General features: G+C 48.6%; 1 protein-coding gene across 1 annotated transcript in view; it reads left to right on the top strand.

Annotated features, from left to right (window-relative positions):
• XRRA1 (X-ray radiation resistance associated 1) overlaps nucleotides 1-23,934 on the top strand; it is a 47,392-nt gene extending 23,458 nt beyond the window's left edge. Inside the window, exons 9-19 of the mRNA XM_004683204.2 lie at nucleotides 6,151-6,279; nucleotides 6,909-7,126; nucleotides 9,371-9,411; nucleotides 12,630-12,755; nucleotides 15,949-16,042; nucleotides 16,748-16,863; nucleotides 19,443-19,769; nucleotides 21,745-21,943; nucleotides 22,648-22,763; nucleotides 22,956-23,061; nucleotides 23,469-23,934. Of these exons, the coding sequence (XP_004683261.1) occupies nucleotides 6,151-6,279; nucleotides 6,909-7,126; nucleotides 9,371-9,411; nucleotides 12,630-12,755; nucleotides 15,949-16,042; nucleotides 16,748-16,863; nucleotides 19,443-19,769; nucleotides 21,745-21,943; nucleotides 22,648-22,763; nucleotides 22,956-23,061; nucleotides 23,469-23,722 (1,726 nt within the window). The 3' untranslated portion in view covers nucleotides 23,723-23,934. The remainder of the gene's footprint in view (nucleotides 1-6,150; nucleotides 6,280-6,908; nucleotides 7,127-9,370; nucleotides 9,412-12,629; nucleotides 12,756-15,948; nucleotides 16,043-16,747; nucleotides 16,864-19,442; nucleotides 19,770-21,744; nucleotides 21,944-22,647; nucleotides 22,764-22,955; nucleotides 23,062-23,468) is intronic.
• The last annotated feature ends 1,787 nt before the right edge of the window (nucleotides 23,935-25,721 follow it).

Raw genomic sequence — 25,721 nt, 5'->3', positions numbered from 1 at the left:
AAAAAATTGTAAAGACATATAATATAAAGTTTACTTCTGCTGTTGGCAGGTTGAGTACTCAGCTGGGATGGTATTCAGATCTTCTTTGGTGAGGGGAACTTGTATAGTTTTCATCTCTACCAAGACCATTTTGCAAGCACCAGAGTGTCCAAGGAAAGAGGCCAGCTGACCTCCATGGAATGGGGCATCTTGTCTACCTGATCATGGAGCATCTCCTCTACAGTGGCTAGTCTTTGGGAAGCATTCATATGGAACACTCACAGGCCTCCCACTCTCTGTACATTCTGAGAGGTCCAGTCACATAATTGCCCTTCCAGCTTCCCAGTCAGCAACTTGTTTTATAGAGCAAATTGGCTTTATTAAATTATTCATGAGTTGGGTAGTATCTGTCTAGATATATTGCCCTGTCAGCAGTTTTACATTATTTCCCCCCAAGCTTTGACTGTTCAGCTAAACCATTAGCTACTGCCCATGCCTCAGCACAGACCTATACCTCTGGCTGTCTCCCAACCGAGAAAAGTGGAGAGTCAGCTGTATTGCTTTAAGCTCTACCCGTTGGGAGGATTTCTCTTTCTTTGTCCTTCACAGCCATTCCTCGTTTTGGTTAGGGTCAACATATCGTGCCCGATCATTTGTCAATGCAAGTGGAGGTTTGTCTCCTATATCAGCTGTGTGTAGGACCTTTGTTGTGGTTTCATGGCAGCAAAAGCAGATATCATAGGAATCTTTACCATATTAATCTCATGCACCTCTAGATTTGTTTGCGCATGCTCTCAAACACTGCTTTCACTTGATGGAGTTTTGCTGCACATTTGATTAATGATGAACATCTCAAGTTACATGGCCACTTTGTGTCCCATACATGGCCAGGTGTTTCACCTCTATCAACATGCAGCAGTAAACCAGAAACTGGTTTTCAAAATGAAAGTGGTTATCTGTAGAGTAAGATGGACTGTTGCTCAAAAATGATTCTGCATTTGGTGCCTATAAAAGGTGCTGTTTAGAGTAACCATGTGATTTATCAACCAAACCAGGGTCTGTTTGAGATGGAAAGGGATACTGTTAGTTAATTTGTGAAGACTTGGGCTGTTCTTAAAAACCAGGATGTATGGTAACCCTACATAGACAGCACAGCTCTTTGGTGCACAGTTGGCCCTGAAGAGCAGTTTTGTGCCTTTTTCTCGGAAGGACTATGTTGGAGGAATATCACAGCATATTCCAGATACCTGAGTATTGAGGATATTTGTCAAGGTGGAAGTCCTTTAAATTTTGGTGTTTACTTTCATCCTCTGGCACACATGTCTGCCATGTGTAGGGTGTCTGCATCTTCCTGTCCTTCAGGTCTAATCAATATGATGTTCTTGAGATTCCAACATAGTCAAGATCCCTGAATAATGGATTATGATTGGACTGGTGAGTTGATAAAGCCCTGAGAGGACAGAGGTGCACTGCTGGCCCTGTCAGGTGAAAACTGACTGCATATAGTAGTTTTTGTTCATTGATAAAGAGAAAGAAACATTTGCCAGGTCCTTGGCTGCGTCACAAGTGCTGGATACTGTATGGATTTGCTACATTGGACAGAAGCCACATGTGACACAGCAGCTAAAATTATTAGCTTATAATACTTGACAGTCATTCTTCAAGAACTGTCTTCTGCACAAGTCAAGTAAACAAGCTAAACAGTGACCTCAGATGACCTCACCCTGCAACCTACCTAGTCTTCAGTGACAGCAGTTACCTGGAGATGCAGAATTATTTTTGGTTGACAGTGCTGAAAGCAAAATACTTGGCATTTCAAGTTGACTCTTCCCACTGTAGTAGCCTTTACTTTGGGCTAGTAAACAAAATTTGGTTATTCTATCAGTTTCCTAGCTGCTTATTCTTTTTTGTTTATTTTTCATCTAGGTTGTTTATTTTTCATCTAGGTTGTAATCCCCGTGCGTCACCACTACAGTCCTGTGCACTCTTCCCGCCCCAGTTTTTATCCTATTTCCCTCTCCACTCCTATATAATGTCTCTGGTTTATAGTTCTTTGTTGGTTTTCTTTTCTTTTTTTTTAAGATTTATTTATTTGTGCATACAGAACTGGAGTATAGGCCAGAGGTGCAGGTGCGGTGAGAGGATTCACCAGAGACAGCGTGGGGAGCAGAACAAGCAGATTGACGAAGTACACTGCTGAGGGGAGCAGCGGGCAGGTCAGGAGGCGGGTCAGGAGAGGTCTGCTATGCCATGTGGGTCACCTCCCTAGCCGGGGCTTGAACTGGTGATACAGTGGCTGCAACAGCTTCATAGTGCTGTGCTTTAACCCATTGTGCTACCAGGGAGAGCCCTGATTTTCATTTCACTTTATTACAATTGCTTTTTTTTTTCCTAATCCCTTATACTCCTGCTATGAATGAAACCATCCAGTATTTTTCAGGGATCATTTCTATAGTTTGTTACCAGTCTTCTTACTCTAATTGTACATCTATAAACTGAGGAGATAACTAAAAGGAGGTTTATGGCTTCATTTGGGGATCCATTCACAAGCTAAACTGTCACTCTTCTATATGACCATCATAATCCCCTTAGTTAGAGCGACTCAGAACTAAGCCCATTCCCATCATTGTATTCATCATCACTGAATATGTTTATCATATCTAGACATTAGCACCAACTTGCAGGTAATGACTAGTAATCCTCAAAAGGCCTAGTCCAGCATCCTTCAGTAGAATGTCTGCACATTGGAAATGTCCTATATCTGCATTGTCCAGTATGTTCACCACTAGTCAGATTGAGCACTTGAAATGTGTTCATGTGGGCCCTCCCTGGTGGTGCAGTGGATTAAAGCACAGCACTGAGAAGCTAAAACCACTTCAGCATGAGTTTGATCCCCACCCCAGAGGTGACCACATGGCGTGGCAGACCTCTCCTGACCTGCACACTGCTCCCCCCTCAGCAGTGTGCTTCGTCGATCTGCCTGTTCTGCTCCCCACTCTGTCTCTGGTGAAGCCTCTCACCGCCCCTGCACCTCTGGCCTATACTCCAGTGCTCTATGCACAAATAAATAAATCTTTTTTTTTTTTTTTTAAGTGACTCTTGTAGCTTGAGGAGCCACACTCGTATAATTGGTTTCCAATAGCCTGGAAACTAAATGGCAGGTATTGACTCTCTTTTGAGTAACTCAAGTGCTTTTTTTCCCCTCATGATGTTAGAGTATTTTGGCTATGTACACCACTAACAATTCTAAATCTTCCTAACTTATAAAAACTAAAGTTATTTGCAAGGCCAGCACTTAGTTCATACATCTCCCGAAATTTAAATCTCTCAATACTCTGACTTAAAGCATGGGCAGTTTAGCAGGGCTCCCTTTCTCTGGCACACCCTGAATGCTGACTTTTTTGTCCCTAGACTAGCAAGGGTGTCAGGAATTCTGCTCAGCTCCTTACGCTGTCTGTCTCAGCAGATGTTACATGAACCCTTTTGGATTTCCTCCTCCTTCTAAATCTTGGCCCTTAAACTTTCACAGTTTGTTAGTTCCCAGATGCCTTAAAGAAGATTGCTTTTAATATATATATTTTGTCTGGATTTTCTAGTTTATACTCTGGGGAGAGCTGGTGCATATTATTTAGTCTGCAGTACCATAAACCTTTCCATTTATTTTGGCCAGGGGCCATGGGGCACCTCTGTACAGAACCGTTTTAAACTAAACTAGCTAGATATTTCCTCTGACTATTGTTGGCAAGAGGACTCGTCTGCCTTCCCCGGCCCCACACCTTCTCTGCTTCCCCCTGGCTGTGTGATGAGGGGAATGGGCTCAGCTCTGGTTCACTCTGGCCAAGGCTATATCTCTTCAGGATCTGGACTTCATGTCGGGGCTCTCTGATTTGATGCCCCATCTCTGGTCTTGACAAGATCAGCAAAAGTCGCTTCTTGTGCCCAGCTTCTGTCTCCCGTTTTTTGATTGTGGTATGCTGCTTCCTTACTGCCTCCACACCTCTTGCAGGCTTTAAGGGAGGGATTTTTTTCTTTATACATTTTGATTATCCATGTACTTTTTTTCATTGGAAAGCCTCACTACATAGAAGTAGGTAAGTCTGCTCTACTCTGCCCCGCCATTTCCTTCCCTGTAAGATAGGGAGAGTAAATGTACTTCTACTTACAACAGAACATCAACTGAAATCATTCATTGTCCTCTGAAAGTCGCTACTCCAGACAAGTGCTGTGTTATTTTCTTCCCCTTCATCTGTTTACACTCAGTATGTGCTGAGGATTCCTTCTTTTCTCCCAGCCTCTTAAATGTTGGTGGTCCCAGTTGTCGACTCTCAATCCACTGGCTTTCTTAATGTTTATACTATTTTTTTGGAGTGGGGGGGGGGTGATCTCTCTTCCCAAGTCTTGCTTATTCTCTATCTCTCATCTGTCTTCTTAACTCTACACCCATATACCCAACTTATACCAAACTTGTGCCAAAATGCCCACTTCTGTGTCCCTGGCCTCAGGGGCAGGCCCTGCTCTCCACCCACCTTACAGCTGTGCGGGAGACAGCTGGGTGGTGTGGGCCTAATCCTTTCCTCCCTCCCCAACCCCCCACCCACGCATCAATTCACCAAGTGTCCTGAATTCTGCTTCCTAAATTGAGGGGAATGGGCTAGTCTAAGTCTCCAGTTTCTCATTCTTCTTATCATCTGCCAGAGGGATGTTTCCACACCATATATCAGGTTCTGTCACATCCTGCTTAAAGTCCCTCAGCAGCTTTCCATCATTCTAAAGATAAAGGCCATTACCCTTGAGCCCAAGACTTTTCGTGACCTGTCTCTGCCTACTTCTCTGTCCTCTTTCCTCTTTGTTTTTTCCATTTCTCTCTCTCTCTCTCTCTCCTATTCTGAACTATTTGCATCTCATTAAAGATGTATGGCAATAGTATCTCCACGTGAGTGGTTAAGGGAATCATATTTGGCCTAACACCATCTCTGGATGCTTCTCTCACTTGCTTTGGCTGACATCTGACACTTTGGCCCTCCCATCAGACCTGATACTCCTCCCCTCCCTCTGTCCCCACACCCCAGGCTTGACCAGCACAGAGCAGAGGGGGATTGTTCGCTTTTTTCTTCCTAAGCACTATTCCTAATAAAGCCACCTAAAGGAGCACTAATTTCTTACAGCCGCATAACCAGGCCTTCTTTGCCCATGCAAGTTAAACCATGTCTTCCTCATTCTTTTGGGGGCGGGGGGCTTCTGTCTCATCACAGAAGTTGATCTGACATTTGAACAGACCTCAGAGCTTTCTAAATTTCATCTTGTTTGCTGCAGCCCCTGGTTCAGTCTATTGAGCTATATTTTTAGCCTGATTCAAAGTCTAGTTAGTGTAAAGCGCAAAAAACCTTTTTATCACAGAGACAGAGAAACTGACTGGGCCCGACACCAGCTAGAAGCCACACATCAAGCAAAGCAGCAACTGCCCTAGACTCCCAGCCCAGGGCTCCTGACCCCACCCCCAGGGGCACGAATTCCCATTAATGCAGCCATTCTCTTAGTTTCTCAACAGTAAAGTCTGTCAGATTTTAAATGATGTTAATTCCTTTTGCCAGAAGTTGTAATAAAAATAGCACCACTCCTAAGAGCTGGAAACCTCAGCCTCTCCACGTCCATTTCCATCGTCTGGCTTAGTAGGTCCTGGCACGGGTGGACAGGTAGTTACACACAAAGAAATTGTCGAGGGCCCCCTGCCACTCAAAGGGCTGCTCACCTCAAACTGCCCTGGGGAGGGCTTAGTGGCAGAGCCTCATGCTTTCTCTGAAGCCTGGCATTTTGTCCTCCTTACCTACCTATGACTGCCCCTAGCAACTAAATCTTAGAGACAAATGAAATTTTTCTGTTACAATTCGGGTGAAACTTATAAAAGGCAGAGCAGTGTTAACTGGCCGCCCCATTTCGGTCTCTCTGAGCCCACTAGGGTGTGCAGTCTCTTTCCAGGAAAAGAGTCAGTAAGGTTGGGGAGAGGGGCCGCTTGAGGGGGAGACTGCCCCTCTCTGCAGGGTCTTCTTTGGGGCACTAGAGAAGTTCCCAAGCTGGTCAGCCACAGTACTGACTCCCTGCCCCCGTTTGTTCCAGCGATGGTGGAGCTTGTCCTCTGCCCTTGCTCATCACCCAAGATTCTTTGTACCACAGGGAATCATCGGCAACACCCGTGGCAAGCAAGAGCTACATCCTGAGGTTCCCAGCGCTGGAGACGCTAATGCTGGATGACAACAGACTCTCCAATCCCAACTGCTTTGCCAGCCTGGCGGGGCTCCGGAGGTAGGGCCCCAGGCGCTCCCCGCAGTGGCCTCTGTAGTCCCCAGCAGAGCTCACACCCTGAGTATTACAGAAGCCAAAAAGCCCAGACTGACAATAAAGCCCAACCCCACCACTTACTTCTGTTGTGTGGCCCCGGGTGAGGCCTTTCTCCCCTCTGAGAAGGACATTTCCGATCATGTGACTAGAGAAAGGAAGGTAGGCAGAGATGCTGCTGGACTCAGGACCCAGACTGAGAGGAAAGACCATAATGAATAAAAAGAGGGAGACAGAGAAGTTCAACTGTTGGGTTCTACCGATTTGGTTGAAGTAAGAAAATGCTGGCATTTTAGTGATTAAACGTTAGATCCATGGATAATTTACCTTGATTCAGATCCCATTTACTGAATACCCCTCTATGCCAGATTATTTACATATTGTCTCACTCACAAGGACCTTAAAAGGTTAATAAATACTATCCCCATTTTACAAATAGGGATATTGAGGCCCAGAGAGGTTAAATCACTGGCTCAAGGTCACATAAGAAGAGTAAGTGTCCAAACCTGATTCTGTTTTCTTTTTCCTAAAGTTGGTTGGTAAATGTCCTTGACGTATTACTGCTGTGATTCTGTATTCACTTTCCTTAATTAAAGACTGAAGAAGTTAAGCCTGGACCAAAACAGGATTTCCAGGATCCCGTACCTACAGCAGGTTCAGCTCCGCGAAGGGTCTGCAGACTGGGTTGGAGGCAGGGGAAGTCCCCGGAAGGACTCCCCATCCGCACTGCCTCCCAAGCCGTGGATGTTTGAGCCTTCGGATGAGCAACCAGACTATACCATACTGCCCATGAAAAAGGATGTGGACCGGACAGGTGAGCGATGTCCCTCCCCAGAAACTTTGGCTCTCCCGATGAGAGCAGATTTCTGAGTTTATTCCGAGCCAGTGGCTCCCTGCTGAGCTGCTGCATTTAAGCTGCTGGGGATGGGGCTGGGGTCTCACAAGGACCATTTCAATGGTTCTATCAGTCAAGGTGCCTTTAAAATCTGCTTCAAAGGCTATGCAAGTGTCCTTTCCTCTCCTGTCTCTTTTCTAATAAACTCTTTAAATATAAAAAAAAAAAATCTGCTTCACAGTGAATTTCTCTTCTTTTTCCTCTCAACTAATAAGAAACTCAGACAAGGCTTTCCAGAGAAGGTTAACACCGGGACATTGATGTTCTCCAGAGACTTCTTACATCCTCTTTTCTGCCCATGTTGATCTGTTTCCTTGTCATCTTAAATTGATCCCCATGGAGACCCCCACTCACACTGGTAGTACCTTAGGGTGTCTGATTCTCTACAAGTCTGTCATCACTTGCTTGGTATCATCCAGTTTTCCAAGTTTTCTAATTTTTTAGTCTTGGTAGGTGTAAAGTGACATTTCGTTGTTTTAATTTTTTCTAATTAATTTTCATTTTTCTAATTTCTGGTGATGTTAAACATTTCTTCATTTCCACAGCCATAATAAATAAAGTTTTCAGTTTCTGTGGTTTTCAGTTTCTGTGAATCTCCATTCATGTGTCTTGAAAGTTTTAATGTTTTAAATATCTTCTGCCATTACCTGTCTGCTAAGTTTACACATTTACATACATATATATATATTAGTATAGATGTCGTTTCAAGGGCAATTTCTAACATTGATTTAGCGCAGTGTATTGGTTTGCTAGGGCTGCCATAACAAAATACCACAAGTGGGGTGACTCAAATAACAGAAATTTATTTTCTCACTATTCTGGAGACCAGAAGTTCAAAATCAGACTCTAGGTCTTCTTGTTCTTCTTCTTCTTCTTTTTCTATTTCATGTGTTTTTTTTTTCCACTGTGTTAATTTCCCTCAAATATTTGGAATTCTTGATTGTCCATCTTTTTGTTGACTAATCAATCAGAACCTTAGAATCTAGGCTCTGATCTGCAACTTTTTCCTGAGATTGTGGGGAAGGGCAAGATGTGCATTCAGGTAGAATGCTGTCCCTCATCTTTCTGGAGGTGGGGGCTTTTTGCCTCCCCAGGAGATTGCTACTCGGCACCCACATGTGCTATTCCACTGCTATTTCTGTTTCCTTCATTTTCATGTAATCTTTGTCAGTATACAGTATCATTATCCCGCTAGCTGGAGCAAAGCATGGGACCCAATCCCAGCATATGTTTTGCTTTACTACCTTGAACGCAGCGGTTTATCGGCTCATCTCACCTCCATGGTCCTAAGAGTGAAATCATTCTACAGCCTTTTTCTTACTACCACACTACTGTTACAGGGCAACCCAAAGTGAACTGGGTTTCCTGTCTGTGGGTCCTCACCTGTGCACTTGAGATTCAGCTGCACTGCAGACACACACAAAAAGGTCACTAATGGGTTTATTTACAAGGGGAAACGAAAAGGAACAACCCAGGGAAAGAGAGAGAGAAAGGTACAGGTTAGCTAATGCGTGCTACCACTTACGAAGACTTGGAACCCCAGTAGTACACTGAAAGCAGGTCAAGAGCCACGGACCAGCCGCCAGCCCTGAGGCCACGGGACGGAGAGCCTCAGCACTACAGCTCCGCCTTTTATAGCCCAAAAAGTCTCAAACCGGCTGCTTAGCTCTGCCCTTGGGTCCTCGCAGTCCTCCCTTTGGTGTTGCTGGGAGTTGTAGTTTCAGTGACTATTCTCGGTGGCTAGCCTCAATTCAGTGTCTTGATACATTATATTTCTACTAATGTGACAAATAGTATTTCAAATCCCCTGACATATGTGTGTGTATATGTGTGTGTGTGTATATATGTGTGTATATATATGTATATACACATATACATGTACACATACATATACATATATATGTATTTCCTCTAGACAGTTGGCTCTCGGGCCAGTACTGCTGCTCATCCTTATGAGGCTAGAAAGAACTAGTATGTTGCAGAGTCCAAAAGGTCAGTGTGGCTGAAGTAGAATGAGGGGACAGGTAGCATGAGAATCACAGAGGGGCCAGACAGGCAGGACCTCAGAGGTCTGGCCGAGGACTTGGCAGACACAGCCCCTCACCTCTCCGGGGGTCAGACAGTGCTCTCACTGACCTTCACTCTGTTTCTCTTTTGTTTCAGAAGTGGTGTTCTCATCTTATCCTGGATTTTCAACCTCAGAGGTAGGAACTGACTATCTTGAGTTTGTGTCCTTGAGTTAGAACATTTATTTTAATGAGCAAAAATAAGTTAATGGAGCCGTGAGAGACATCAGTAATGACCACTGAGGAAGCCCATTCATTGAACAAATATTTATCAAGCGCCTGATGTGTTCTGGGCATTGTGCTGGCCTGTAGCAATGTAGCAGTGAACTAGTCAGTTTGGCCCCTGGCGCACACACCCACAGGCTCAAATCATTGTTCTCAGATGCTGTTCAGTAGTAATACTGCTGGTAATCAGTGCCAGGTGGTCAAGCTGGCATTGATGTGAGGCTGCCACTAGGAGAAAGCCCAGGCAGCAGCAACGTAACAAGAGACCCCCCAAAGCCAGAGTGATCTTGCCAAATATACCACCATCCTTGGTGTCATACACTCAGACACTTGATTTTTGTCAGCACCCAAAATTAATTGTCTCTCAAGTTTGATGCTTACTAACCAACTCATGAAGACTGGCGCACTGAAGGCTGACTGAGGAAACACAACGAAAATGGAGCCAACCTGTGTCTCTCCAAGCCAGCTGAGTTACTCCCACCCAACACATACAACGGAGAAGTTTATCAACTAACAATTACTGTAGACCCAAACAACCCAACAATACTGACTCAAACCATCACCATTTATTAGTTGGTTAGTAGTGCGACTGGTTTTGCCAGGGCTCACTCGTGCAGCTGGCACTTGGTGGACAGTGGGCAAGACTTGGTATCTCCTTATTCTCTTTTCATTCTGGGCTTCCAGAATGAAGTTATTTTCAGCACTGTGGCATCAGGCTTCCAAGAGAGCAAGGGTGAATGCGAAACTCTGAAGTTCACACAACGGCACTTCTACTACATTCTGTTGGTCAAAGGAAGGCTTAGGCCAGTATAATACTGCAGTACGGTTCTGACATGAACCACCTAGCACAGACCCCGCAAACTAAGGACACAGTCCTCGACAAGACTGCCCCCACTTCAGATGCCTATTGCAGGTTGGGGATACCCAAGCTACTGTACTTGTGACCCACTGGCTATAAATTTGGGAGTTCCCACAGCCCCCTTGGGTTCACTCATTTGCTAGAACTCACAGAATTCAGGAAAACACTATACTTATGGTTATAAATCAGGACCAGGCAAGTGGAAGCTATATAAGGCAAGGTCTGGGAGGGCCCCAGATCAGAACTTCTGGGTCCTTTCCTCATGCAGTCAGGCGTGTCAAACTCCTGCATGCTGATGTCTGTCGTCAGCCAGGAAGCATCCCTGAGTCTCAGTGTCCAGATCTCTATTGCAGTTTCATTGCATAGACAGGATTGAGTCACTGTGCATGTGACTGACCTCAGTTTCTAGTCCTCGCCACTCCTCCTAAGCTGTCAGGCCAAGCTGTCAGGCCAAACCCCCTTTCATCATTTGGAAGTCTTTCTAGGTAGCCAGCCCAATCTGGATCCATCTCCTTAGCCTAAACTCAAAGGGTGATCCACAGCATCCTTGAAAAACAGAGACACTTCTGTCACTCGGGTAATTCCAAAGGTTTTACAAGTTCAGTGCCAGAAACCCAGACAAAGATCAGATGGATTCTGTATTTGATAATAGCCAGCTTCATTTTCAGACTCCACCTCTGACTAAGAGAAGCAACCAGGCCATGTGCACAGGGCCTGTATATGGGCTAAAGGTACTGATGGCCATTGGACAGTTTGCCACAGAAGTCAAAAACAAGTGGTAGGTGGTTCAGTGCTCAGACGGCAGCTGTGGCATCTGAGACCATAGAGATAGCACAAGATGCTGGCGGCTGTTAGTGGATGTCTATAAAAGGCAGGTGTGTCGGGCCCTCCTTGGTGGCACAGCCGGTTAAAGCACAGCACTAAGAAGCTAGAGCCACTTCAGCATGAGTTAGATCCCCGCCCTGGAGGTGACCCACATGGCGTGGCAGACCTCTCCTGACCCGCTTGCTGCTGCCCTCAGTGGTGTACTTCATCAGTTGGCCAGTTCTGCTCCCCACTCTGTCTCTGGTGAAACTTCTCACCGCCCCTGCATCTCTGGCCTGTACCCCAGTTCTGTATGCATAAATTAATACATCTTTAAAAAAAAAAAGTCAGGGGTGTCCCCACTTTGTCCCCAGCAGACCCAGTCATGCCTTTAGGTCCAGACACTGCTGACCCTGGACAGTGGGAGACAACTGAGTCTGAGTCTGACTCTGGCTTTTTTTTTTCTTTCTTCCTGTTTTCCGATCTGACTTGCCGCCTTTAGCTCCCACAGCCTTTCTCCAGATAGGAAATGGCAGATATGGAGATTGTCTTGTCAGGCTGCCGCCTAGTCCGCCTATTCCACCCTGGCCTCTCAGACTGCATTTGAGTCAGCTGGAGAGGACAGTCACAGGAGTTCCCAAAGGCCCCCTATAACTGAACTATCCCACTGTGTGAAGCAAGTTGGATCCCAAGAGAGCACAAAATACTTTGCCCCAAGTACGTACTCACAAACATTCACTGAAGGAGCAAGTGAAATTTAAGTGATTTGCTTACTGTACTACATAGTGATTAGTAGAGCTTGGAACAGAATCTAGTTGATCTGAACCCAATCACTATCCCAACATCTATCCTGTAAATCCCTTAAATGAATCCCATCAAACTCAAGGAAAGAGAGAGTGAACTGAGTTGAACCTACTTAACCCAGCAATTTCCAAGTTTGATCAATCAAACCTGAGGCGGTCTTCTTGCGCTGAGAGACCGTGACCCTGCAAGTGACCCCGCTGTACCTTGCGGCAGTCCTGCATCAGGCCTGCCCAAAGGTGCCTGAGACTCAGCTGCCCGTCCGCCTGGGTGAGGGCTGCCCATCAGGTGTGCGAGACTCATCACTCCTCTCCCCTCCAGGAAAGTCTCCTTAACCATCCCTTCACCTTCCAGAGAAATGCTGGCCCATATATGTAGAAAAGATAGTTCAGGGTAGACTCCTGAGGGCCAAAGACCCTCTGATATTGGTACCACTGTTTATTTTACTCGCTAGCCTCAGAGAACTTGAAACTGGAACTTTGGGTGCTGGAGAACTAGCTCACCAAGTGACTCTGGAGAATGTGGAACCAGAACTCTCGGTGACATTCCCCATGTGGAATGCTCATTTGCTAGCACACTTCTCAGGAAGTCTCTGCTGGTCCTTGGCAGGATTCAACTTCTTTATCATCAGGGCGCTTTGACTTTGACCTTTTTTTTCCCTCCTAAGACAACCAAGGTATGTGCACTTCCTCCCATATTCGAAATTCTTCCTGTGAAGTCCCTGAAAGCCAGGAACCAGACGCTGGCCCCACCCTTCCCAGAGCTGAGATACCTTAGCCTGGCCTACAACAAGGTGACTCTCTGCTTCTCTACCTATTTCCTCAGGGGACAGATGGGAAGTGGGGCGAGATGCCAGCTACTCTGGCCTAAAGGCCAACCTTGTGGATCCCTGCAGAACAGGTTTGCAGATTCAGGAGTTCTTGGGGTGGGGGAGGCAGAGACATTATTTAATACATACCACAGGCCAGGCTCAGTGCAGGCCCTGCGAATACAGTGTCCAAAGAGAGACTCAGCCCCTGCTCTGAGGAGCTTGACACCTATCAGGAAGACTGATACTGGATATATAAGCTTGCTCGGCATTATGAACAAGTTCATAAGTGTATGACCGAAGAATCTACCTTAATATCTGACATCAGGGAAGTTTGTCTAGACAGTGATGTTTACTCTGAGTCAGTGAGTTTAGTTAAGTGAAGAGTGAGTATTGCCAAGCAGTGGGCTCGCTACCAATGGATGTCTCAAAACCCCGACCTCAGCTTTGAGAAGAGATAGAAGCTTTATTACACATAAGTTGACAGGAAGGATGGCGATAAACTCAAGGCTACCTCCCTGTTTAAGAGAGGAAATGGGTTTATATAGCCTTCAGGGGATGAGGTTGAGTGCAAAGGAGTTAAAAGTCTTGGTGAAGGAGTGAAGTAGGAATAAAAGTCTTGGTAAAGGAGTGAAGTAGGAACAAAGAAATGTGGACTTAGCTCAAGTTCACTAGCTACTTACAAGGCAGTTCATACATAAGGAAGTATGAAGAGGCTTTTCTTCAGGTAACTGGAGATTGGAATTTCTGCTGGTGGGCCCCTCACCTGTGGGTCACCCCCCTGTTCTAGAAGCTCCCAACTCCAACTCACCTTAGAGCCTGGGTCAAGATTAATCAGTAAATATCTGGATGCAGCTGTGTCTGCAAAAGCAAGTCTCAGAAAGTAGTTTAGATAAATTTATTCCCCCACCCCACCCCTTTTGTGCTTAGGGTCTGAGCTCAGTTAAGCCTCAGTTACTTGAGGGTAGATTGAAGTGAGAAATGTGCTAGCCTAAGGCAACAGCAGCTTTAATATGATTTCCATATATTTTTTTGTTATCCATATCCTGTTTGATTTTCTGTAAACCCCACTAATTGACCTACTTTCGAATCTGAAATGCAGGCAGCTTTTAAGGTGCTCTGCTTATACTCCTACAGGAAGCCAGCAGGACAGCTACACCGCCCGAGTGTTTTTTTTTTCCTAGGAGTTTATATAGTTTTAGCTCTTACATTTAAGTCTTTGCGCCCTTTTGAGCTACCCCTTCACATGCAGTGTGAGACTGGGGTCCAACTTCATTCTGTCAATGTGGACTTCTAGCTCCTCAACACCATTTATTGAAAAGACGAGTCTTTCCCTACCGAATGGTCTTCTCATCCTGGTGAGAAAATCATTTGCCATTCGTGGAGTACCTCTTTCATTCTTGAAACCAGGTAACGTCTATCATTTATATTGATCCAAAATAGCTGGAAGTAATCCCTTTTATGCACTTTTAAAAAATGAAACTAGCTGCTGGTTTTTCTGCATCTTCCTATTGTCTGTTTTCCATCTCATTGATTTAGTAGGTTCCCCTGCTCATAACTATTTCTGCTCTGTTCACAATGAGTTTAATTTGCTCCTGTTTTTCTGGTAGCCCAAGTAGAACATTTATAGATTTAGATCTTCTTTCTTCTTAACATAAGCGTGGAAAACCACATTTCTTCTCTAAGCACTGCATACCTGGAGCCTACCTATCATGGCACATGTTTTGATTTCTGTTCAATTAATATTATTCTAATTTTCATTATTCTTTGATTTCTGATTTAATTCTACTATGGTCAAATAGTGTAACCTGTGAGATTTCATTTTCTGAAATCTGTTTAAACTTTGTTTATGGTCCAGACTATAATCCACATTGGTAAGTGTTTATGCGCACTTAGAAAAAGATGTGTAGCCTGCATTTTGGGCAAATAGTGTCCTATAAATATCAATTAAGTTGAGGTAGCTGACATTGTCACTCAGGTCTTTTCTGTACTACTGTTTTGTGTCTTTGTTCTACCCTTTATGAGAAAGGGATATTAAAATCTCCAGTCCTGACTCCGGCTTTGTCTGTTTCTCCCTGTATTTCTGACGATTTCACTGCACGTATTTTGAAGCCCTACTACCAAGGACAATAAATTTAGGATTTCAGTTACTGAATGTGTTTATCCTTTTACTATTATGACTTGCCACCCTATACTCCTTGTCTTGATGTCTGTTTTGTCTGGTTTTCATATAGTTAGGCAGTTTTCTTCCTTTTTTTTTTAATTTATTTTTTTGTACGCGGTAGCACTGCTTTACAGTGTTTGTGTTTTAGAATACAAAGTACAAAAATCCCACAGAAGGGGGGGGTTCTAGTGTTGTCTTCTAGTGTTGTTACCATTCTGGCCACCAAAGCACCCAGACCCCACCACCTTAGTCCACTGTAATCAGCTTTCCTATGCCTACTGCTTGTGTGTTTCTTTCTAAATGTCCAGCCTCATTACAGCTCTGTATGTAAAGCACATCCCTTCAGACAGCCAGTTGTTGGTTCTTGCTGGGGTGCATTTGTTTTCTTGGTGTTCCTCCTCTCTCGGCTTGCCTGTGGTCCTCGGCCCCGGAGGGTCTTCTGGCCACGCTCTGTTCCTCCTCTAGCTCTACCGCTTTTGCCTGTTATCACTTACTACACTTACTGCCTGATGGGGGAGGGGGACGGTGGGGGACAATGAGAGCTGCCTTCCTCGCTCTGGAGTTGACCCTATCCCTCCCCAACACGGACCTCAATGCAGGACACCATCAGGGGCGCTCTTGACAGGCTGACGGGTGTGCAGAAATTGTCTTGAAGAAGGCGAAGCATCAGCCAGATTGTATCCTGAGTCAAAGTTAAAATCCTGTCAGGCCCCAGACTCTGTGAGATGAGCGCTATATCTATTTTTGTTCTTATTGGTTTGTCATCCATTCTCAGTACTTGGTATAGGCTACAGACCTGGTGCGGAGGAAGAAAAAAGGTTCAGTTTCAAAGGTGGCATTTTGGAGGACGGGGGCAAGGTGTTCTGGGTGTGAGCAGGTAAAATTGCACATGAGACATCACCTAGCAGTGAGTCCTGCCCACAGCAGCATCACGCCCCCGCCCCACCCCTCCCCTAAGCACCGGCAGGGGTGGAGGCAGCTTCCGCCTGACATGCTCTCCTGCATTCCTGACAGATTGCCAAGGAAGATGCCATGCTGCCTGTGGCTCTCTTCCCATCTCTCTCTGAGCTCATCTTTCATAACAACCCTCTGGTGGCGCACACACGAGGTACAGTGCCCGCAAACCCGGCCTCGCATCCCTGTGCCTAAGATGTGTGGGCAGCCTCCTCCCCCCTCATCCGTGCCAAGTCCGAGGCTCTGCTCTGCCTTGCGGTGGAGGTGGATCCGGGTGTGCTGGGGAGTGAAGGAAACAGCAGGTGCTCCCGAGCCCATCCGCTCATCCTGACGCAGCCCTGTGCAGCAGGCAGTGTCCTGTGTGCCGTGGGGACACAGGCCAGAGAGCTTCACGAGCTGCCCAAGGTCACACACAGCAAGCTCGGGGCTGAGCAAGACTGAATGCAGAGTTCTAAACAACACCCTGCCTTGCAGATGAGGTTTGCTGTGACCTCATTTCCTACTTGGGGAGGGGGTTCAGGGCCCAACTACAGGGTTTCCCCCTCCTGAGGGCACTGAGCCCAAGGGATGCAACCCCAGTGCGGACCCCACCGCCCAAGATGCAGCAGCCGGAGGCATGTTAGACGCCTGGGCCTTGCAGCGGCAGGACAACAGTGGAGTCTGACCCTCACACCACACCATCTTTGTTAACCTCCGTGCCTCCGATTCTTCACTTGTCCAAAGGGAACAATGTGGGTACCCGCTTCGCAGGGCTGGTGGAACCATCACTAAGTACGCCAGTCATAGGCAGCAGTTTGAACAGCAGCTGACACAGGAGATGCGAGCTGTCAGTAACCTCATTTTCCCACCATGGCTCCAGGAGTCCCTCCACTGCTGAAAAGCTTCCTTCACGATCGGCTGGGGATCCACCTAGTTCGCAGGAAGATAGTGAAGGCCAAGCACCATATGTTGATGCCTCGGAAGGACTCACGGAAGGTAAGGTTTCCAGGGCTGGACGCCAGCCCCAGAGGAAGTGGAGCCCATGTGGACGCTTGTAAGCAAACCGGCCACAGACTGCGCATTCCATGCGCCTGGGCTCCCTCCCTTAGGCTTCCGGGGCAGCACTGTCCCCTCCTGCCCTGGCTCTGCCAACAGAGAGGTGTCAGGAGGGCCAAGACAGACCCAAAAACCGGAATCGGCAAGAGGCTTGGAGGTCATTGAGTCTGACTCCCTAATTTTACAGAGAAACTGAAGCACAGAGCAGCAGCTGGGCACATAGACCAAAACCAGCCAGAAGACCCAGGTGTGAGCCTGGCTCAGTCACTGTGCATAGCTGCCTGGACTCGGGTGCGAGTTTCACTCTCTGACCAGTTCTCTCCATTCCAAACTTCTCAGACCTGCAGAGAGAACTGGATGGAGCAACAGATACTAAAATACTTAATAAACACCCTAGTCCCGTAGCAATGCATTAGAGTCACCTGGGAAAATCGTGACTGACCCTGCCAGGCCTGGAACACACACTCCTGACTGAATCTCAAGAAGCATTTCCTTGTTCAAGCAGTCTGCCCCTCAGACCTAGCCAGTCAGTGGGCTTAGCCTGCCTTCTGGAATCCCATAAAGTCAATCAAATCTCCTTTTCATCTGAAGGATGTCAGAATTTTCTGTGAAATGCGCCTCCATCCTGAACTTCAGTCGTCCCATGGCCAAAAAAGACAAAAATTGAACTGGCCAGTGCTAATCTCAAAAGTGACATCCAGTAACTCCCTCAGCTCTGCCAGCAGCCCACTTCTGTCCCGCACATTCTTGTCGGGAGCCCCAGGGGACCAGAACAGCATTTAAAGCCAAACATGGACAGAAATTCGAAGGGTTTCCATCATCTTGTCCTTGTCTGTTGCCGCCTAAAAGGACCCTACTCCCTCCCTCCCATCAGCCAGGGGAGGAGGGGCAGAATCAGGGCGAGCTGATGCTAAGGGCATATCTCCTCTCCCACACAGCGTGCTCTCCACAGCCCCAAGACCCTCAGACGCAGAGACAGGCTGAAGGGCAAAATAACAAACTGTGAAGTTAGTGTGGGCATCCAGGGCAATCTGTGAGGTTCCAGCTACTAGAGGGTAAACTCAAATACCAGTGGCCACCCATGAGGCAAATCAGTGCTTCTGATTGGCCAACACCACCTAGCCTCACTGCAGGCCAGGCTGGAGAGCGTGGCTGAGGCCTTCTGCCAGAGCCAGTGCCTGCGTGGCCCCCAGGTGCACAGAGACGGGCTGGACGCACAGGCAGCAGCAGGACTGTTACTTGGTCAGTGAACCAAGGCTGCCGGCTCTCCCCTCCTGCCAGGCATGGACAAAAGGGGACGTGGAGAACCTGCCAGCACAGGCCTACCCAGACCCACATATCACGTAACTCAGAGCTGTGAGAGCGCACGTGGAAGAGACAGCACCTGCCCTCCAGGCCCTCAGTCCGACCCCCCGGGGATGCGTGGTGCCCAGGGGTGGGGAGGTGGGTGGAGGATGGAAGATGGAAGAAGAGCATCCTTCGGCAACCCCCAGCCCAGAGCTGAGCGGGGGGCATAAATGTGGCCCCTTCCCACCTGATGGCACTTGGTGTTTTGGGCGCTGAGGCTTGGGTCTGAAAAACCCACCTGTGTCCATCAGGCTCCAAACACTGAGGTTCTGGTGTTTTCCAAAGGAAATATTGTGTTTAGAAGAACTTTACACAAGAGTTACCCTAACACTCCTCAGTTTGTTAGGTGCATGTGGGAGACCTCTGGCACAGAGGCAGGGCAGGGGTTGCCTCAGTCCGTGGAGGGGAAGTGGAAGCTTCAAGACCCCTGAATTTCTAACATCCGTGCCAGGGAGCTGCACTGCACTAGGTCTCTAAAAGTGCAGATAGGCACAGACCAAGTGCCTTTGACATAGAATAAGAAACAAGTACAGTGTAAGTGGGAAGCTAAGCCTAGCGGGGGAGACTGAGCCCATGACTGGGAGGAGGTGACTGGCCTTGCCGAGCAGTTCAGCAGGAAGCTGCACTCTGAGGAAGACTTGCCTTTGGTGTCTTTCTGCAGCAGTGCAGGGACCAGCTTCTGAAGGGGGCCTGGTGCTGCTGCCTTCCAGAAGTCACAGGACCATCTCCCCACACCCTCTTTGTTGTCCCCAAGGAAAGTCGAGAGCACCTTATTAAGTCTCGAGCCAGGGAGCAAAGCTTCTGCGCCAGAGGCATATGGCCAGGGCTGTGGGAAGAGGCCTGGCACCCAGAGTAGACATCGAATAGTCCAGGCTGTGCCATGAGCAACTCCATGACCTTGGAACAAGCCACCTGACCTTTCTGAGCCCCAAGCTGCTCATTTATAAAACGAGGATAATTACTCACTGGTAGGTGTTGAAGTGTAACTATAACAACAGAGGTTATCACAGGGCGCACAATGGAGGCCTAGTAAGTACGGTGTCGCCACCTCCATATTATCTGAGTCCTCATCCAGTGCTCCAGTTGCTGTACCCGGTGGCCTTAGGCTGGTGAGGTCCGGGGGAGAGAGAATGATGAAGCAGCAAACCAATCAAGCCCTTCTCCCATGACAGGTAAAAACCCAAGTCCCAAAGGTGCCAAAGCAGCCGCTGATTCTCCATCAACCGTCCATCACCAAGTCTTCCTCAAAGGAGATGCTGGAGTCAGAAGCAGGGCTGCCTGAAGAGCCGCCCACCACCAGACACATACCGGTGAACATAGGGATACCCATTGAGGGCCCGGGGGGCCTGTCCTTGTCTCGCCGGACCTTTGTGCCTCTGCCTCCCATCTGCTCACACTCCACGGTGCAAAGTGAAGAAAGCGTATCTCACCACAGCGACATGGCCGGCCACCTGTCAGATGAAGACAACACGAGCACAGAGTCTGTCTTCTTGACCCAGGTGCCTGGATCCCCCTCCCCCAGCCCATTCGTCCCCCAGCTCCCATGGTGTCTGTGAAGCCCTGGACTGCTGTGGACAGCTGGGCGTGAGAGCACAAGGCAGGTCTGGAAGGCAGAGGCAGCACCCCTGGAAGGCAGAGGCAGCACCCCTGGTGGGGCCTGCAGCCCCTTCCGGGAGACCTGCTGATGTCAGGCTTCTGGTGGGGACACCCCTGACCAGTCAGTCTGTGGCACAAGACTGCTAGTCTTGGCTAAGTTTTACTGCTCCCTCTGCTTAAATGTTTGAGGTGATCTCACTTCTCAAGCTGCCTTTGAACTCTGTGAACACAGCCGGATGATATGTGGGTCCGGCCCATGAGATGCCCTGCGTCTGATGGGGGGTCTGGTGGGGAGCTGAACAGGAACGATGTGTGCAGTCAGTGTGAGACAGCACGATCGGGTGGGGCCCGAGGAAGGAGGGCTGCCTTTGCCCCAGACTCGGCAGCTTCCTGGAAGAAGTTCACATGAGCTGAGCTTTGCAGTTTGAATTGGAGTCAAGCAAGTGACGAGAGGAGCAAGGACATTCTGGGCAAGTGAACAGCATAAAGCAGGGTACAGAAAGTAAAAGTGTATGAGCAGGAACCATTCAGTGTCAGCAAGCAGAAGGGTGACATGTAAAGAGAGGAAAGCATGAGCCTGGTGGAGCTGAACTTCGTTCTTTTTTTTTTTTTTTAAGTTTATTATCTTTTTGTATAGAAGAACTGGGGTATGGGCCAGAGGTGGGAGGGGGTTGGAGGAGGGGTAAGGGAATTTGCCAGAGCCTAGTGGGGAGCAGAACAGGCACGTTGGCTGAAACACACTGCTGAGGGGGCAGCGGGCGAGACAGGAGAGGTCTGCTGCATCACGTGGGCCAGCTCCCTGACTGGGGATTGAACTTGTGCTGCAGTAGCTGCAGACAGCTTCGTAGTGCTGCTCTTTAACTCTTTGCACCACCAGGGAGGCCCTCACTTTACTAATAATTTTTGAGAATATTTGTATATCTGTTCATAAGGGATAATGGTTTGTAGTTGTCCTTTTTGTGACAGCTTTCCCTGTAAAACTAATTTCAGAGTAACACTGACCTCAGAAAGTGAGTTGGAGGTGTTCTCTCTTGTCCAGATTTTTGGGAGTTTATGAAGTGTAGGTATTCATGTTCTTTAAATGTTTGGTAGGCTTCATAGCAGCTGGTTGGCTCTTCTTTGTGGGAAGTTTTAAAATATGGATCCATCTCTTGTTTTAGGGCTGCTCAGCTTTTCCATTCCTTCTTCAGTCAGACATAAGTTTTAAGAAAGGGTGTAACTGCATCCCTACTTGAAATACAGTTGTCATACGGTTTCTTAGAAAACCATGAGGGAGGGCTTACAGTGCGAATTCAGAGAGTGTTCTAGCCTCCTTAAATCTCACAGTGAGGATAAAGAAAATAAACCAAAACATGACAAACTACCCTGAGCTTCAGATTTAAATGTCCAGGGGCCCTGCTTATGGCTCCAGCTGCCCCGCTTTGTGGCACGCTCCAGTGAAACCAGGTTTTAGTCCTCCCAGTGCACGTCCTGTGTCTGACCTGTGCACCATTGCCCACTCTACTCCTGGCCTGCCTGTCATCCTTCCTCAACCTTGCAGCCCTCCCCTCGCCATCCTGCTGGAGACCAGCTTGCCTGCTTTTTGGAGACTGACCTCAGGCTAAGGTGTCACTTCTTCCAGGAAGCTTCCTGGCACTCTGGTCTGGGAAAAGGTTCCTGAGAGGCTCCCCAGGACCCTCATGCTTCCTGTTCTAGCATGTATATGTTTCTCTTTGTCTAGCATTCATATGTATTTATATGTTCTAGCATTTTCATGTTTGCCTCCTCCCACCTCTGTCTTGGTTCTTGCCCCAGGCCAGGGCCCAGCACGGGGATTGGCAGAGAACTGATGCTTATTAGCATTAACAGACTAGACCAATGTGTTTTGCCTCCACACAGGTGAATGCGTTGCCTTCCCCCATCTTCCAGAGGGATCACTCAGAGTTGAAAGAGAAAGTCCAAAGGAGACCACAAACAGCACCCAGAGACGTAAAGAAGCCTCCGAGGAAGCTCTTATCTGCCTCCCTCCCCAGCAAGTACCACGGCTATGAGGAGCTGCTGACAGCCAGGCCTGATCCCTCCTATATTGAACCAAAGGGTATGTGAAGAGAAAGGTCCGAGCCCAGCGCAAGCTAGAGAGAAGCCAAAGCTGCTACCAGGCCTTGTTTCCCAGCCAGGATGCTGTCCTGTCTGAAGCTGTACCATAGTGCCCCCAGGGGTCCTGCTGTGGAACCCCACATGTTGGGACCCCTAGCCTGGCTCCTTTGGCTTTGGGAGAGCCACAGCTTGCTCAGGTTCCAGCCAATGTGCGCCGACCTGCTCTTGTTGGAGATGTCTCAGAGGAGGGTTTGATGTGTAAGCACTCAGACTGGCCAGATATTTAAACCCCTCCCGACCCAGTGAAGATCTGAAATCTTCCCCTGTTTGGTTGGACCCCTGAGGCAAGGGAGTTTGCCGCTGTCTGAGTTTGTTTCAGACTGACTGTTAATAGTGTCCGAACTTCTGAAGGAATTGGCGCTCAGCTTGGCCCTTGTGGGTGTGAGTCCATCCTAAGGTTAATGGGGTTGCACTGGGTCAGCCTGGATCTGCACTCAGAGGGGACCGCGGTCACTGCCTCCATGATAGCGGTGAGGCACTGCAACAGAGCAGGCGGAGATGAGTGGGTAGTGTTTCCTTCTTGGGGTCTCTCAGCAACTGTTCCCCAGGGCTACTGGGAGACAGTGAATGAAGAAGTTGGGCCCGGGAGCCTGGGGGAGGAGAGGGAGGTGTGCTGCTGGTGACAACCTCGCCTCCCTGAGCCAGGAATCCAGAAGAACGCACAGGCCCTGCAGCACATGCTCAAGCACCCGCTCCTGTACCGCTCCTCCAAGCCGAGGCTGGACACCCTGCAGAAACGCTATGTTCCCAAGGAGAAGCGGGTAGGTGCTCACCTCGCTGAGAGTGAGATGACTCCTGGGTCCCCCGCAAATGTGTGCAGATGTGGCTGTCACCCAGGGACCCCAAGTGCTCCCCTGCAGTTAGGATAACCATATGCAGTGAGGCCTGGAATGTCTGAGCACAAGCCTGGGGCGTACAAGTGCCATAACTCAGCCTTCTCTTGCCTCTGTCAGACCCAGAAGATCCCTGCTCCACCCCCACGGAAGACTCGAGCCCAGCTGCTGGATGACATCCTCATTCGCATGAGGGACCCCCGGAACATCACAGAGGCGCCACTCGGTAGGGCTCTGCCCCTCACCCTCAGCTGTCAGGACTGGAGAGCCACATTACTCGGCTGCTGGTCTAAGGCCCAGGGTTGTGTTGGCGCAGAAATTGTCCTCCAAGAATATTAAGCCCTGCTCTGACCATGCACAGTGGAGAAACGAGGCCCAGTGTGCAGCAGGAGGTTGCCCAGAGTCACACGACCTGTTGTGGACTAGACTTGTGGCCTGAGATAGATCAGGAAGGGACCCTGGTAGCTTCCCAATGGCCCCAAGGTAGAGAGACCTTAACATCCTCTTCCAGCCCCGTCCCACTCCATCCCACTTTTGGTGGGGGAGGGGCGCACTGGACCCAGTCCCTGTTCTCCCTTTGGGTCAGGACAACCCAGGGCGAGCTTGGTGTCACTGCCGCTCCTCTCCCCGCAGCTGCTGTCCTGCGCCGGCAGACAGAGCAGCGGCTGGTGAACCAGAAGCAGTACGTGGAGGCCAAGAAGCTGCTGAAGGAGTTCCGGGCCCGCTACAGGCGGCTGGTGCGCAGCTCACTGCGGACAGTGTTCGGAGCCTCGGAGCCAGCCCCAGCCCGGCCCGCGTTGAGCGAAGGCGAGACTAAATATGGCCACTTCCTCGAGCTCATGGACGAGTTCTGCCAGGAGCCCGTGGCCAGTGACTCAAAAGGCTAGGGCCGTGCAGGGCATGTACAAGCCGTCCAGCGGGTGCCCACACCTCACGCCCTCCCCCTCCCTGAGGGGGCCGTGCCTTCCACCGGGACCGCTAGGCCTATGTGGGCCCTGGAGTCGGGCTCAGCCTGGCTGACTGGCTGGCCGCAGAGAGTGGGGAACTCAGGAACCCCCCTATCTCGGGCTAACAGGCCCTGGGGCCTGGGTCAGCATCAATAAAGAGTGTGTACATAGCACAAGGTACTCACATGTTCTTTCTGGGAACTTGGGGCAGGCTGTCACGCTGGAACCACATCCCCTGTAGATGGGGGCCCGAGGAGGCCTTGGGAACCCGCCTGAGTCACATGCCTATGACAGAGCTAAGATGGGCGTTAGGGTAGAAAACTGGGGGGTAAATGGGACAGTGATAAGCTCAGAATTTAGGTTTCAGAGGAGTTAGAGCCCCCGGGCCTCAGAATGAGTGCTTTCTGTTGGGCAGCTTTTTCCATTGTGAGGGAAAATGGGGTGTGTTTGGCGGGGTAGGGGTTAGGAATTGTCAGGTGGCCATGTTCACAAAGGTGGGGCAAACTGAGGTCTTGTAATCCAGGACACATATTTAAGATGGGCTGTGGCTCTAACACAAAGTCAACCAGACTCACAGTAAGTAAAGCGACTGGCAGCCAGTGGATCACCCCAGCCTTGAGAATACCCAGTAGTCAGCACCTGCGAGGGGGGAGATCTGGTGAAGACCCCTAGGGCTGGATTCCAGTCTGTGCACCTGGGGATGGATGTCGGGCAGGACCCAAGGGCCTGGTAACCTTTGCTTCTAAGGCTCCCCTCTGGGGCAACCCACATTTCAGATCTGGGGAACAGGCCTGCAGTTCCCAGAAAGCAGTGGCAAACTCCAACCTAAGCTGTAATTAAGGAGATAATAGAAACGAAGTCTTGTAGCCATAGGTGTGACAGACGCGTGGCAGAGCACCCGCCACATTACAAGTGTGAGAAATTGTGAGGACACAGACACTTGCCTACTGTCTGCCTTGACCACAATCTCTCACACGTTAGCTAGCAGGAGAGTCACTCACAGTGGCACCCGTGGGCCACAAAAGTGCCCTTCTGTTATTGTTAGGAAGGAAGCGCCACCTCCACCCTGAAAACCTTACTAGGTGCCAGTTCTGGAGAAGTATCTGGCCCCGGGGAACACACTTTTCCAGCCTCTTGGAAGCCACCTACAGCAGGTCATTCAGCTCCTCTTGCCTGTGTCTAATGACAGGAAGCTCATTCTCCAAAGCTTGTCTTTACTTGTGTTGAGAAACGGTATCGCTAGTTCTAGCCATCGGACTCAGCTATCTGCTTACGTTCCTCCATCATCTTAGCACTGCTCTTTGGCCAAAAATGTATTTTTTCTTTCTACCCAGCTAGGCCAATGTGTGAGAAAACGCTGAAGACGCTACACTCATGCATTGTTCCTTTGGCTTTATTGAGCTGTTACCAGATTAATATCAGAACAATTTCCCCTTTTTTATACTTAGCATTAACCTCTGGTATTTGATTCAGGGAGTTTACATTTCACCTCAGCCTGAGCCTGGAGTTCCAGGATGCCAGAATCATTTGGAATTCTTAATTGTTGGCTTTCCTATTTTGGAGGCTGTTTGGAGGGAGCTGAGCACTGACCCCTTTTCCCTCACCAAATCATGTCACTGTAGAAATCCCAGGACGGAAGCCACTAGGTGACTCGGATACTCACTTCGGAGGAGGGCTTGTGAACTGTGCTGTTTCTAGTTCTACCTAGAAGAGTAAGGGAAGACCATGAGGGCTAATTTTTCTTACTATTCCTTTCAGCCTCAGCTCAGGCATGTCCTTGAATTCACCCAGAATGTGAACCTATAGGACACCAGTGTACCACCAGGAACTGGTGCTCAGCCCAGAGCCTAGGCCTGGTGGCACTCAGAATTTATGGTTGAATGGACTGGCAGGAGTGAGTAATAAACATGCTGTCTTAAAGGGATTACACAGTTGCTTA

The sequence above is a fragment of the Condylura cristata genome, unplaced genomic scaffold (genome assembly GCF_000260355.1).
Source record: "Condylura cristata isolate star-nosed mole 26May11 unplaced genomic scaffold, ConCri1.0 scaffold00015, whole genome shotgun sequence".
NCBI lineage: Eukaryota > Metazoa > Chordata > Mammalia > Eulipotyphla > Talpidae > Condylura > Condylura cristata.
Note: the sequence above shows the minus strand (reverse complement) of the source record. Positions and strands in the feature narration are given on the sequence as shown.